This window comes from Pipistrellus kuhlii, unplaced genomic scaffold (genome assembly GCF_014108245.1).
Source record: "Pipistrellus kuhlii isolate mPipKuh1 unplaced genomic scaffold, mPipKuh1.p scaffold_m20_p_30, whole genome shotgun sequence".
In the NCBI taxonomy this organism is placed as follows: Eukaryota; Metazoa; Chordata; class Mammalia; order Chiroptera; family Vespertilionidae; genus Pipistrellus; species Pipistrellus kuhlii.
The window spans coordinates 764,528-778,576 of record NW_023425530.1 but is presented as its reverse complement, the minus strand read 5'-3'; the positions used below and the strand labels follow the sequence as shown (position 1 = coordinate 778,576).

Below are 14,049 nucleotides of genomic sequence, written 5' to 3'. Positions count from 1 at the left end.
AAACCAGCTAGGGCTAGAATGTTTTAAATATTCCACTAACCCTGAAGCCTCAGAGTTTCCTCAATAAGTTAAGCATAAAATTACTATATGACCCAGCAATTCCACTCCTGGTGATGGACCCAAGAGAATTGAAAACAGGTACTCAAATAAAAACCTGTACATGAATGCTGAATGTGTTCACAGCAGCACAATCCACAATGGCCAAGCTCAAATGTCCATCCACCCACTGGAATATTACTCAGTCAGAAAAGGAGTGAAGCACTGACACTTGCTATAATGTGAATGGGCCTGAATAAACAGCTGTGAGAGAAGCCAGACAAAAGGTCAGAGTGTGTGACCTCATGTGGAATGTCCAAAACAGGCCAATGCAGAGACAGAAAGTAGATTCCTGGGTGCCAGGGGCCGGGGGAGGGCAGGCCTGGGAGCATCTTGGGCACCCTGGGCACATCTTCTGGCTCAACCCCCTACAAAAACACACACAAGAGCCCTAACTGGCTTGGCTCAGTGGCTAGAGCGTCAGCCTGTGAACTGAGGGGTCCCAGGTTTGATTCTGGTCAAGGACATGTACCTTGGTTGTGGGCACATCCCCAGTAGGGGGTGTGCAGGAGGCAACTGATCAATGTTTCTCTCTCACCTATGTTTCTCTCTATCCCTCTCCCTTTCTCTGTAAAAAATCAGTAAAATATATTTTAAAAAACAACACACACACAAACTTGAAATTCAAATTCTACTTTATTTTATTTTTTTAATTTAAAAGTCCAGATTAAGCAGTGGCAATGGGCCACCTTCATGACGGTCCGTTAGCTGGAGGGCAGGGATCAGTATGTTACTCCATTCCGAGGTGCAGGAAGCCGAGGGCCACAGGCAGAAGGCTCTCACACGTAGGACAGCATGTCCGCAGTGTGCCTGCTTGCGTGGGGCACTGTGGTCAGCACCTTCGGGGAGTCCCTCCCTGTGTCGGGTATGGGTTTCCTCTGCCTGTGGGCTGGGGCAGATCCCTAGAGCCACTGGAGCCGGTGTCACCCTCCCCACACCAATGCTGAGTTGCTGTTGGTCCCCTTGTGTCCTGGGTCATGCTGCCCATGTGTGGTGTCCCCACATCCCTGTAGTATGACATGCTCTATGAGGCCATGGGTTCTGTGTGTTGTGCATGTTGGGTGACTTTTCTGGATTTGGGGTACTGGGGAGGTTGAAAGCCAGGGGATGGTGGGGCTGAGCTCCCAAGGTGCAGGATTGGGCCTGGCCCCAAAAGGTGGGCCCCCATCCCTCCTCCATGGGGTGGGGCCAGGGCAGAGCTTGGTCTTCTCTGGATCCCCACGAGCTGACCGACACCTTCATAGGTGCTCACTGCAACAGGAGAGAGGAGGGGCGTCATGACTGGGGACTCGTCATCTCAGGCCCCACCACCATCCCAGGGGACACCAGGGGCCCCTTCCTTAGGCAGCTCCAAACAGAGCAGGGTAGGGGCCTGGAGTTGACCCCATCTAACCCGGGGAGCCAGGAAACACCCAGAATAAATTGCCAAGAAGTTTTGGAGAAAGTCTAGCCCCCCTAAGTGAGACCAGCTGGCCAAGGGGGGCTGGCGGATCGATCCCACCAGCAGCATTAACACAGCACCGCTGCGCTGGAGGCTCCGCCATTAGGCTCCTGCCCCAAGCACCAAATAAGTCCCACCTGGTTAATGCCAAGCGGGCGGGACCCCCAGAACAAGGTCCGGCTGCTTGTCCCGCCCCCACAGCGCCCACGGTTTTCCAGAATCCCACCGGAGGGAAATGCAGGCCACGGTAGGTCTAGCCTGAGCAGTCCCGCGTTCCGGGCCACCACACCAGGGCTGAGCAGGGGGCAGCCCGGCACACACCTGGCCACCTGGGCCAGGATCTCCTTGATGCGGACCACGAGCTTCTCGTGCTGGGCCGGGTCGCGCTCGATGGCGCCGTGCAGCTGCGTCATGTAGAAGTCCAGCGTGCTGAGCGTGGGCGTCTCGCCGGTGCCTGGGGGCAGGGGACGGGTCAGCCGAGCCCAGCGTTGGAGGAGCTGTGGCTGGGGCTCCAGGGAACCCCCGCCACAGATTGGGGTCTGTAAGGGAGGCGTCCTGGGGAAGGGGCCCTTGGCGCGTGTCCGTGGGGGTTGAATGAGGGGGGTCGGGGCGCCTGGACCTGAGAGTCAAGGTCAGCTGTGAGAAGCGGGTCAGAAGATGTTGGCTAGGGACAGGTTGTGGTGGGAGGTATGGGGTCTACTCGGGGAGAGAAAATTAGTCAAAATCAGCCAAAGACAACTAAAGGCGGGACGGATGGGGTCAGTGACAGAGGGGCTGGCATGGGCATGGGTCAGGAGGGTGGGGCAGCAGCGCCAACAGGAGCTGCGGGCGGTCCGTGGAGCGGGGGTGGTCGGGGCGGCTTGGGACAGGGATTGGGGTGCGGAGTGGCGGGTGCGGGCAATGTTTGGGGTAGGGAGGTGTCATATATGGAGTGGGTCCATGGGGTAAGGAGGGCTGGGAAAGGAGGCGGAGACACCGGGACATGACTGGTGGTGACCGGTGGGGTTTGGGGTGGGGCAGGGTTAGGGGGACAGGACTCCGGCGGGCGGAGTTGGCAGGGAGAGGACTTCGGCGGGCAGGGTTAGGGGGACAGGACTCCGGCGGGCGGAGTTGGCAGGGAGAGGACTTCGGCGGGCAGGGTTAGGGGGACAGGACTCCGGCGGGCGGGGTTGGCGGGGGCAGGACTCCGGCGGGCGGGGCGGGCCTCGCACCGGGGACGGGCAGCGAGGCGAAGCTGGCGGTGAGCGCCTGGCGCACCGCCTGGAGCTGCTGCTGCAGCGCCAGCGTCCGCCGCTCCTCCAGCGCCAGCTCCTGCTCCAGCCGCTCGCGCGCGCTGCTCATGTTCTGCGTGTGCCTCTGCAGCACCGCGTTCTGCTCCTCGAAGGCCACGTTCATCTTCCGCAGGCGCCGCAGCTCCGCCTCCCGAGCTGCAGCGGGAGCCGGGTCAGAGCTGGCACTTCCGCCCTTCCCCCCCCCCCCCCCCCCCTCTGCCAGGCCTTTGCGCGGGCTGTGCCTGCACCAGGCCTTAAGGCACGGCTCTGCCCACAGCCCCGTCCTTTAGCTCCGGGCCTGCGGGACAGGCGAGGAAGATGGCTTGGCTTTAGGGTAAATACTCCCCTCCCTCCCTCCTGCCGGGGAGCCCTCTTTTGGTCTCTCTCCCAACACCTGTTCCCCCAAGAACCCCAGTGGTGCTCACCTTTGTTTTGGTCCAAGAACTCTTCAGTGAAAATGGGGACATCAAAGGTGGAGAAGCCATCGCAGTCCCCACCCTGGCACAGACAAGGGGCAATGTTTATGTTGAGGGGCATCCAGATGCTCTTGGGACATCCGCCTGGGGCGGGGGGGGGGGGGGGGGGGGGGGGGCTCTCCTGGAGCCACTGAGGTCCGAGCCTGTTTAACATTCCCAGGGGGTGGCGCCCTACTTACACAGGATGGACCGGCCATTCACTTCCCATGAGCCTTGGTGCGAGCTCACTGGGGCCTCACACAGGGGCCTAAAGGCTTCCAGACCTTTCTCACCCAGGGCGCTTCTCGGAGGAGGGACTTACCTTGTGTCCATTCAAGAGGGTGTTCATGAGCCCGGAGCCCGAGTCCTCTGGTGGAGGAAGGAGGAGGGCAGGGTCAGCCTCCCCATCTCCTCTGACTGCCTGGAACGCCCGCCTCCTCTACCTCCCAGGTGAACCCCCTGGAGGCGAGGGGTCTCCAGGCTCACCCCTCAGAGCAGGCGAGGCGCTCAGCTGCCGGGGGCTGGGGCTCTCCTCACCTTTTTTTTTTTTTTTTTTTTTTTTTTTTTTTAATTTATTGATTTTTGTACAGAGAGGGAGATAGACAGAGAGCTAGAAACATCGATGAGAGAGAGTCATCGATCAGCTGCCTCCTGCACACCCCCCACTGGGGATATGCCCGCAACCAAGGTACATGCCCTTGACCGGAATCGAACCCGGGACCCTTCAGTCCGCAGGCCGACGCTCTATCCACTGAGCCAAACGGGTTTCGGCTCCTCACCTTTCTTGATCTTCTTTTCTTGGATCTTCTCGGTGCACATCTTGTAGGCTTCCGACTGCTGGTAAGCTCGCAGCTCCTTCATGTACTGCTGCTTTTCCCGCTCGGCCTCGTCCAGGTACCGCTGGCAGGGCAGCAGGAGAAGGCGTGAGCCGGCCCCAGGGCGGAGGAGGCCTCCCAGGCCAGGCCCCCATTTCAGTCACTGGGCATTCCCAGAGCGCCTATTACCTCCAAACAACCCGGCCCCTAGCCTGCCGCTCAGGTACCTCCTAGCTTCCCACCTCATCACCGGCCTTTACACACCACGCTGAGGTGTCTGACTGACTACAGGCTCTCACCTCCAGGCTGCCCTCCAGCACCCATTCTACCTGTTGAAATCCCACGTATGAGGGTACAAGCCAGTGATGGGTTTTGTGGCCTTTTCTTGATGTTTATGCAGTTTTTAAGTTACTAGGATTTGAAAATTGGATTTCACATAAAAATCTAGCTCTCACCCCTATTTCTTTTAGACGTTGGGTGACCACACTGGTTACGTTTTATGTCTAGTCTCCCCTCTTGCTACCTCCGCCTCTTCCCCCAATAAGCCGGGGAGGCCTCAGGGGGGTCAGCTCTCCAGGAGGAAGAACCCTCCACACCTTTCAGGATATGGCTGCGGGGCCTGAATGGGTAGGAGGAGGTCAGTGGCCCGGGCTGGCCCCCTCTGCCGCCCCCTGCCGTCCACCTGCTTCTCTGTGGGCTGCAGCTTGCTCCACTCGGCGCCCAGCATCTTGGTGATCTCAGGGAAGGGCAGGTCCGGGTGGCGCGTGCGGATCTGCTCTCGCCGCTCATTCAGGAAGCGCACGTAGCCGGTGACAGGTGCTTTGGGGCCATTGGGCAGGATCTTCTTTCGCTTCTTTCCCTTGGGCCAGCCGCGCTTCTTCACAGGCTGCGGAACCGGCAGTGCCGTTGGGAGGGGCCTGGGGGGGGGCCAGAGGGGGACGGGGCGGAGCCGTGGGCGAGGCTAGAGGTGAGGTAGCCAGCCAGCAGGGAGAACCCAGAGGCCTGGAGGAGGGGCCAGGTCAGGGGACAGGATTGTGAAGGGGGTTCGAGGAACCCCGGATAGAAGTGGGGGCTGTCAGAGGTGCTGGGACCGGCTGGTTTGTTGTGGGTGTGGCCTCTGCAGTACGGACGTGGCTTGCACCGGAGGAGGGACCCACAGGACCACCAGAAGGTGCTTTCCCCGGGGAGGCAGGCAGCGGGCGGGGCCTGGGCTTAGAGTGGCATCTGATGGGGCGGGGTCGCAACCTGCAGAGGGACATCTGGGCAGCGGGCGGAGCCACAGCGAGTTCAAATCTAGTCTGAGGGGAGGCTCGGAGACCCAGAGCCTCCCACACCACCATTCGGGGGCTCTCACCTCCTCCTCATGGGACCCCTTCTCACTGGCTCGCGGGCCCTCGCTGCGCTCTTGCTTGACAGCCACCACGAAGCCCCCATGCTGTGCAGGAGCCTTGCCGCCTGCCGGCCTGGAGTCACGGGAAAGCCAGTCACCCCCACCCCCAGCCCGACGGTGGGGCTGGCAGAGAGGGGGGCCCGAGTCCTGGGGGCAGGAGTCTCTAGGGGCGGGGCGCGGGGTCCGGAGGTCGGATCAGGAGCCAGTAAGGACCCCCGGGAGAGGCTTAAGCCACAGGACTACAGGGTCCCTCCCATTCATCCCCCCGACGGCAGACAGGGCAGCGGCGAAGGGACCCGATCCCTGTTAGGGGATCAGTGGGGACCCCTGGGAGAGCCTAGAGCCCGGACGTGGGGAGAAGCCCGCGGGGGCGCTAAGGGAGGGACCTCCCGGGTGGCGGGGAGTCAAGACCCTGGGACCGGGTCGAGGCGCCCCAACAAGGGGGGCGGGGCTGAGCGGCGCCCCGGGGGCTGCGGAAGGGGAGTCGCACTCACGCGACGGCCGCGCCGGGCTGCTTCGGGCCGTGGGACATGGCCGCACCTGGAACGCAGACGCGCGGCGGAGTGAGGGGAGCCCGAGCCACCGACGTCGCCGGGCCCGCAGCACTCGGGGGGGCCGGATCCCCGGGCTGGCAAGGCCTCCGGGGCGGGCGCCCCAGGGACCCTTTGTTGGGCGATCGGCCCCCGCGAGGCCCTGGTCCTCCCCCCCTGGCCGGCAAGCAGCCCCGCCCCCGCCCCGAGACCCCCGCCCGCCGGCCCTCGCGGGGCCCGGAGTTCCGCAGCTGTTTTCACCTCCGAAGAAACTTTCCCGGACCCCTCGGTGGCGGCGCCGCGCCAACCAACCGCCCGGAGCCCGCCCCCGCCGCCCGCCCCGCCCCCGGCAAGCCGACGGCGGCCTCCGCGCGCGGCTGGATTGGATCGCGCCCTTCCCCTGGGGCGTGGCCATGCAGATGAGGGTAGGCGCGCCGGCCGGCGATTGGCCACTAAGCCGCGTGGGAGGTGGAGAGGGCGGCTGCGGGCGGTGCGTCAAGTTGGGCTGCGCTCGGCCGCTCGGGGCTAATCAGGGCGCCGTGAGGCCTCGCCCGGCTGAGCCTCTTAAAGGGCCAGTAGGCACGGCACCGACTCCTCCTCCTCCGCTGAGGGACAGATCCCCCGCTCCGGCCGGACCGGCTGCGGCCCCGCCCCCGTTGCCATGGGGACGGGGGCCGGTTGCTAAGGAAGGGGTTAAGGACCATCTGGGCAGCCCCTTGCCTCAGGGAGAGGCGCACCAAGTTCTTAGCATCCTGCAGACCAGGTGGGGAAGTTTCACCGATTTATTGATGGGATTTGGGGCCCCGGACACGCCTCCGTGCCTTGTCCTGCCCTGAGACCCGGCAGAAACTGCGCTCCCTCCTGTGCAGTGAGGACACGGACGAAGTCCGGGACCGGGAGGCTGGGATGCTGTGCGGCCCTAAGACCAAGAGGCCAGTCAGGGTGGGGCTGGGGTGAGGGACTGGGCTTGAAGCATTTGGGAAAAGGTGGTGCGACAGGAAGGCTGCTAGGATAAGGTGACCAGACATCCCGCTTTTGGCGGGACAGTCCCTATTTTTAACAATTTGTCCCGCGTCCCTTGGCGTTTTAAAAAAGTCCCGATTTTGGAAAGAATGCAGGACAAGCTAGAGAACGGCGGGACATCGGGAAGGGAATATACGGTTTTCGGCGGCCATGTGGCTATTTAGCCAGGATATGAGTTTTATATTATTTTTGTTAATTTTATAATGTTAAACTTTAATAATAACACATAATTGTTGAGAATTGATTATCGAGAACTGCTTATCAAAGTTCGCATTGTTGATCAGTTGTTAGAATTGTGGAATATGCGCTGTCCTTACCAGGAACTAATGCTGTGACTGAACGCGTTTTTTCTATGGTAAATATAAAGTGTGGACACCAGAAAAATCCAATTAAGTGTTGAGACTTTGAAAGCCATTTTATGTGTGAAATATAATTTAACAAATTCTTGTGAAAATTTTCATGACCTTTTAAACGACAGCAATCTACTAAAAAAATCACTCAAATGAGAAATATGCCAAATAATAAAATAATACTATACATAAATTTTATTTATTATATTTGTAAATTGTACTTATGTTGAAATTTAAAATATGTATATTACAATACTATTTTTTGCATTCTATGTAAATTTTTGTTGCTTCATATAGACCAAATTTTTAATCAGTTCAATGGTGTCCCGCTTTACCAATGTTAAAATCCGGTCACCATGCTAGGACCTCGTGAAGCTGGAGGGCAGAAGGTTCTGCTCTAGGCAGTGGGGAGGGGAATCTTCTGGTCTGGGCTGGGGCTGCCTCTGCTCCCGGAATGCCAGCAGCAGTCTCTGGATGCTCAGAGAAGCCCATTTGGTCCTAAACAACCTGTGGGACATCACCTCCGGCCCTCATCTCCCTCCCCTCTCCCCTTCCTCCGTGTTCTTCAAATACACCATTCCATTCATTCCCACCTCTGGGTCTTTGCCCTCTGTTCCCTCCACTGGGCGTGGCCACCCTGACACAAACCTGGCTCACGGCTTGCCCTCCTTCAGGGCTTTGCTCAAATGTCACCTTCTTTTCTTTTCTTTTCTTTTCTTTTCTTTCTTTCTTTCCTTCTTTCTTTCCTTCTTTCTTTCTTTCTTTCTTTCTTTCTTTCTTTCTTTCTTCTTTCTTTCTTTCTTTCTTTCTTTTTTTTTAAAAAAATATATTTTATTGATTTTGTACAGAGAGGAAGGGAGAGAGATAGAAAGTTAGAAACATCGATGAGAGTCATCGATCAGCTGCCTCTTACACCCACCCCCCCCTACTGGGGATATGCCCGCAACAAAGGTACATGCCCTTGACCGGAATCGAACCCGGGACCCTTCAGTCCCCAAGTCCACTGAGCCAAACCGGTTTCAGCCAAATGTCACCTCCTGAGTGAGGCTTTCTCAGGCTCGTACCCACTTCATACACCCCGTCTTATTTTTCCTCCAGATGCCCCTTTCCTCCATACGACCTGCTTGCTTGTTTATTTGCATTTTTGTATTGACTTGAGAGAGAGAGGAAGAGAGAGGAACCTCGATCTGTTGTTCTACTTCTTTATGATTCATTGGTTGCTGCTTGTATGTGCCCTGACCTGTAAAGGAACTTGCAACCTTGGCGTATCCGGACGATGCTGTAACCAGCTGAGCCACATGCCTAGGCGGTGACCTGCTTGTCTGTCTGTTGCTGTATTCCTGGCACATACAGCAGTGCCCACAGGGGCTGCTTAATACATTTTCATTGAGTGAATCCTGTGCTTTTCTAAGCATGGAGTTACCTGCAATGCAGCAGTTCCACTCCTAGGTATCCAACCAGGACAACTGAAAACACGTGGCCGCACAAAAGCTTACGCAAGAATGTCCACAGCAGCAGAACTGACAAGAGCCCAAAATTAAAAAACATCCCAAATGCCCATCCATTAATTACCAGATAACCAACATGTAGTCCCACAGATTGTCATGTGGAACAATAGAGTATCGTTTGCCATAAAAAGGAATCTATTGCTGACTTGTGCTACAACGGTGGCGAATTTTTAAAAATATATTTTATTTATTTTTTACAGAGAGGAAGGGAGAGAGATAGAGAGTTAGAAACACCGATGAGAGAGAAACATCGATCAGCTGCCTCCTGCACACCCCTTTCTGAGGATGTGTCCGCAACCAATGTACATGCCCTTGACCAGAATCGAACCTGGGACCCTTCAGTCCGCAGGCTGACACTCTATCCACTGAGCCAAACCGGTTTCAGCAACAGTGGTTTATTTTGAAATATGATGCTCAGGAAAAGATACTAGTCATGCCCCGATTGGAGTGCTCAGTGGTTAGAGCGTGGGCTCAACTAACCCTAACTCTCCCTCTCTCCCTCCCTTCCTTCCACTCTTTCTAAAAACCAGTAGGGGAAAAATATTCTCGGGTGAGGATTAACAACAACAACAACTACAAAAAGACGCCAGTCACAAAAGGCCACACAGTGTATGATTTCATTTATATGGAATATCCAGAACAGGCAAATTCAGAGAGACAGAAAGCCGACTCGTGGTTGCCTGGGGATAAAGTATGAATGGGTGGTTCTTTCACAGGTTTTGGTACCAAAAAAAGAAAAAGAATGAATGGGGAGGGGAAACAGGCGTGACTGCTGAGGGATGAGGTTTCTTTCTGGGAGATTAAATGTCCTAAAATTAGACTGTGGTGATGGCTGCGTAACTGCAGATCTACTCAACTCCGCAGAATCGTACCCTTTGGGTGCATTGTATGCTGCGTGGTTTAAATCTGGCAAAAAGATGAGTGTGCCCTGGAGTCTCGACCGACCCTGAGTCCTGTTTGGCTGTCTCAGCTGTGTTCTTTCATGCCTCTCTCTGCTTCGTTAAAGACAATATTGGTAGCATTGAGAGCAAAGACAACTATTCAAAATTTCTAGCCGAGCCGAAACCGCTTTGGCTCAGTGGATAGAGTGTCTGCAAAGTCCCAGGTTCGATTCCGGTCAAGGGCATGTACCTTGGTTGCAGGAACATCCCCGGTGGGGGGTGTGCAGGAGGCAGCTGGTCGATGTTTCTCTCTCATCGGTGTTTCTAGCTCTCTATCCCTCTCTCTTCCTCTCTGTAAAAACTCAATAAAATATATATATATTTTAAAAATTCTAATTCCATTCTTTTTGAATTCTCATCTGAAGATATTTCCCATTGATTTGTAGAGAGAGTGGAAGAGAGAGGGAAAGGCAGAGAGAAACAGAGAAGGCTTGCCTCTCATGCTCCATCTGGGAATTGAACCCACAACCTTGTGCCCTGAGCAGGAAGCGAACCAGTAACTTTTTTTGGTGTACAGAATGACACTCCGACAGACCGAATCACCTAGCCAGGGCTACAGTATTCCTTTTTTTGTTCTCACTAAAGTTTTTATTTCATTTTCAAATATAAACCAGGTGGAAATTCCCAGTGATGAGGGTACATATTTCATTTCGTTCATTTATCATAAGCCACTTTCTTTTTCTTTTGTACTCATGACTAGAGAGATACATGTGACATAAAAAAAAACCAGCAAGCCTGCTCTGGCTGGTGTTGTTCAGTGGTTAGAGCATCCAGCCACACACGGAAGGGTCGCAGTTTGATTCCTGGTCCAGGGCACGTACCTGGTTTGCAAGTAGAGCTTCGGGTGCACTGGGGAGGCAACCAACTGATGCGTCACTCTCACACTGATATTTCTCTCTCTCTCTCTCTCTTCCCCCTCTCCCTCCCTTCCTCTCTCTAAAAAGCAATGTAAAAATATCCTTGGGTGTGAAAGATGAAGTAGAGAGGGCCAGAGACCAGGATGCCAGGACACAGGCTTTATTGAAGAGAAAAGTACCACTGCCGGCTGCTTCTAGAGAGAGCGGAAGAGAGCGAGGGCCGGGGTGCAAGCACCTTTAAGGGGAGGGAAGAGAGGGGACGGGGCTCAGGGCACTCAGCACACGCTGATTAGGGTCCTAGGACTTAGGAATGGGGGCTTAGGGTATTGGCAGGTGCTGGTTGGTGGTTCAGTGCTCAGGAATGTCCGGCTGCAGGTAGAGTTTATGTCTGTCCATCAGTTGGAGGAAGGGAGGATCTATGAGGGTGAGGATTAACAAATTTTTTGAAAGTATAATTCAGCATATTAAAAAAAAAATTCTAGGTAAGATTTGCAAGCTGGAAAACAGGGAAAAACCGCCTTCTGAGCCCCGCCTCTTTGCTTGATTGACAGTCTGGTGTTGCCATAGAAATAATTTTTCCACTCCCTTGCCGGGACCGGTTTGGCTCAATGGATAGAGCATCGGCTTGGGGACTGAAGGGTCCCGGGTTCGATTCCGGTCAAGGGCATGTACCTTGGTTGCGGGCATATCCCCAGTAGGGGGTGTGCAGGAGGCAGCTGATCGATGACTCTCTCTCATCGATGTTTCTGGCTCTCTATCTCTCTCCCTTCCTCTCTGTACAAAATCAATAAAATATATTTAAAAAAAATAAATAAAATAAAATGCAACATAAACTGCACCCTCTTAACTATAAAAAAAAGAAAAAAGAAAAAAAAAAAGAAATAATTTTTCCACTCCCAATGTACCCCCCAAGCAATTCAGGGCTCTTCCTGCACATCGAAAGAAAAGAATGGCTCTGGGAGCAGTTTTGGAAAACAGTCTGTAGCTCCTTGGCATCAAGGAAAGAGCTTGGCACCCCCGCCAGCTGGCTCGGTTGTTGGGGTGTGAGTCACCCAGACATCAAAGTTTCCGGTTGGATTCCCTGCCCGGGCACATACCTAGGCTTCCTGGTTGGAGTTCATCCGGAAGGCAACCCATCTATCTTTCTGTCTCTCTTCCTTCTCTCTCTCCCTTCCTCTCTCTCTGAATTCATTAACGTGTCCTCGGGGATAATGCCTGCACCTGTAAGAAAGGCTGTCATCAAGAAAACAACAAACAGCTGAAACCGGTTTGGCTCAGTGGATAGAGCATCGGTTTGTGGACTGAAAAGTCCCAGGTTCGATTCCGGTCAAGGGCATGTACCTTGGTTTCGGGCACATCCCCAGTAGGGGGTGTGCAAGAGGCGGCTGATCGATGATTCTCTCTCATCGATGTTTCTAACTCTCTGTCCCTCTCTCTTCCTCTCTGTAAAAAATCAATAAAATATATTAAAGAAAGAAAAGAAAACAACAAACACGTGTTGGGGAGCAGAGGGAGCCCTGGTGCACTGCTGGGGGGAATGCAGACTGGGGCAGCCACTATGGGTAACAGTATGGAGGGTCTCAAAATTTAAAAATGGAACTCCCTTATGACCCAGTGATTCCAAGTCTGGGTATATAGCCAAAGAAACCCAAAACACTAGTTTGAAAAAATATATGTTCATTGAGGGGTCTTTTTATTTACTTATTATTATTATTTTTTTACAATAGCCAAGTTATGCAAGTGCCCATCAATAGAGGAATGGATTTAAAAAAAAAAAAAAAAAAAAAGGCAAAAGGCAGTGGCAGCCCTAACCAGTTTGGTTCAGTGGATAGAGTGTCGGCCTTCGGATGCAAGGGTCCCGGGTTAGATTCTGGCCGGGGGCATGTACCTTGGTTGCAGGCACATCCCCACCAGTGGGGGTGTACAGGAGGCAGCTGATTGATATTTCTCTCTCATTGATGTTTCTAAGTCTCTCTTCCTCTCCCTTCCTCTCTGAAAAATTCAATAAAAATATATTTTTAAAAGGCAGCGGTACATACATACAATGGAATATTACTCGGCCATACAAAAGAATGAAATCTGCCCTGCCTGGTTTCCCTCAGTCGATAGAGCATCTGCCTGAGGAACCAAAGGGTCCTGGGTTCTATTGTAGTTGAGGGCATGTACCTTGGTTGCAGGTTCCTTCCCGGGTTGCAGGAAGTAATCGGTGTGTTTCTGTCTTTCCCTCCTTCTTCCACCGTCCCTAAAAATCAATGGAAATATAGCCTCGGGGAGGATAAAAAAAAAGGAGAATGAAGTCTTATCATTTGCAACAGCATGGGTGGTCCTAGAGCATTAAGTGAAATTAGTCAGTCAGAGAACAGCAAATACCATATGATTCACTACAAACAAACAAAACAGAAACAGACTCACAGACACAAAGAACAGACTGATGGTTGCTAGAAGTGAGGGGGACTGGGTGAAAAAAGTAAAAGTATTGAAAAGTATAAACTGGTACTTACAACATAGTCATGGGGATGTAAAGCACAGCATAGAAAACATAGTCACTAATATCGTAATAACAATGGATGATGCCAGGTGGGCACTGGAAATATCAGGGGAACACTTGTAAAGTATAGGATTGTCTAGCCACTATGCTGTACACCTGCAGCTAATACAAAATAATATGGAATGTAAATTGTAATTGGGAAAAAAAAAGCACTTCTCCTTTTCATTCTAACAATGTCTTAATGAAGAAATGGATCAAATAAAGATAAATACAGGGTGGGGCAAAAGTAGGTTTACAGTTGTTCATATGGGAAATAATACAATAATTAATAAATAATACTACAAAAATAAACTCTGTGTTTCGAGTATTCACAACTGAAAACCTACTTTCACTCCACCCCATGCTTTTTCTGGAGGAAAAAAATGCCTTCCTACATTTCCTAGGAAAAATAATAGTGTATTCAGTCCAATTAGTGCTATTCATACACAGCCCAACCCCCAACGAGCAGCATTTACATCCTTCATACATTTATCTAAAAGCATATCCTGCTGAAACTGGTTTGGCTCAGTGAATAGAGCGTTGGCCTGTGGACTGAAAGGTCCCAGGTTCAATTCCGGTCAAGGGCATGTACCTTGGTTGTGGGCACATCCCCTGTAGGGGGCGTGCAAGAGGCAGCTGATTGATGTTTCTCTCTCATTGATGTTTCTAACTCTATCCCTCTCTCTTCCTCTTTGTAAAAAATTAATTAAAAAATATATATATTTAAAAATAAAGAAATAAAAGCATATCCTTTTGTTTTTAAAAAATATATATTTATTGATTTTTTGCAGAGAGGAAGGGAGAGGGATAGAGAGTTTGAAACATCGATGAGAGAGAAACATTGA

At 53.0% G+C, this 14,049-nt stretch overlaps 1 protein-coding gene across 4 annotated transcripts in view; it reads right to left on the bottom strand.

The window, feature by feature from the left end:
• Positions 1 to 713: 713 nt before the first annotated feature.
• HMG20B (high mobility group 20B) overlaps positions 714 to 14,049 on the bottom strand; it is a 22,799-nt gene continuing 9,463 nt past the window's right edge. The window contains exons 1-10 of one of the 4 annotated variants that reach the window (XM_045589059.1): positions 6,260 to 6,358; positions 5,963 to 6,008; positions 5,433 to 5,541; positions 4,761 to 4,964; positions 4,043 to 4,163; positions 3,586 to 3,632; positions 3,234 to 3,306; positions 2,749 to 2,964; positions 1,859 to 1,991; positions 714 to 1,347 (exon numbers count right to left, since the gene is read on the bottom strand). In XM_045589059.1, coding sequence (XP_045445015.1) covers positions 1,335 to 1,347; positions 1,859 to 1,991; positions 2,749 to 2,964; positions 3,234 to 3,306; positions 3,586 to 3,632; positions 4,043 to 4,163; positions 4,761 to 4,964; positions 5,433 to 5,541; positions 5,963 to 6,000 — 954 coding nt within the window. In that variant the 5' untranslated portion in view covers positions 6,001 to 6,008; positions 6,260 to 6,358 and the 3' untranslated portion in view covers positions 714 to 1,334. Of the gene's footprint in view, positions 1,348 to 1,858; positions 1,992 to 2,748; positions 2,965 to 3,233; positions 3,307 to 3,585; positions 3,633 to 4,042; positions 4,164 to 4,760; positions 4,965 to 5,432; positions 5,542 to 5,962; positions 6,013 to 6,169; positions 6,359 to 14,049 lie in introns of those variants that run through there. The other 3 variants (XM_036459945.2, XM_036459948.2, XM_036459946.2) reach the window with 3 other exon arrangements.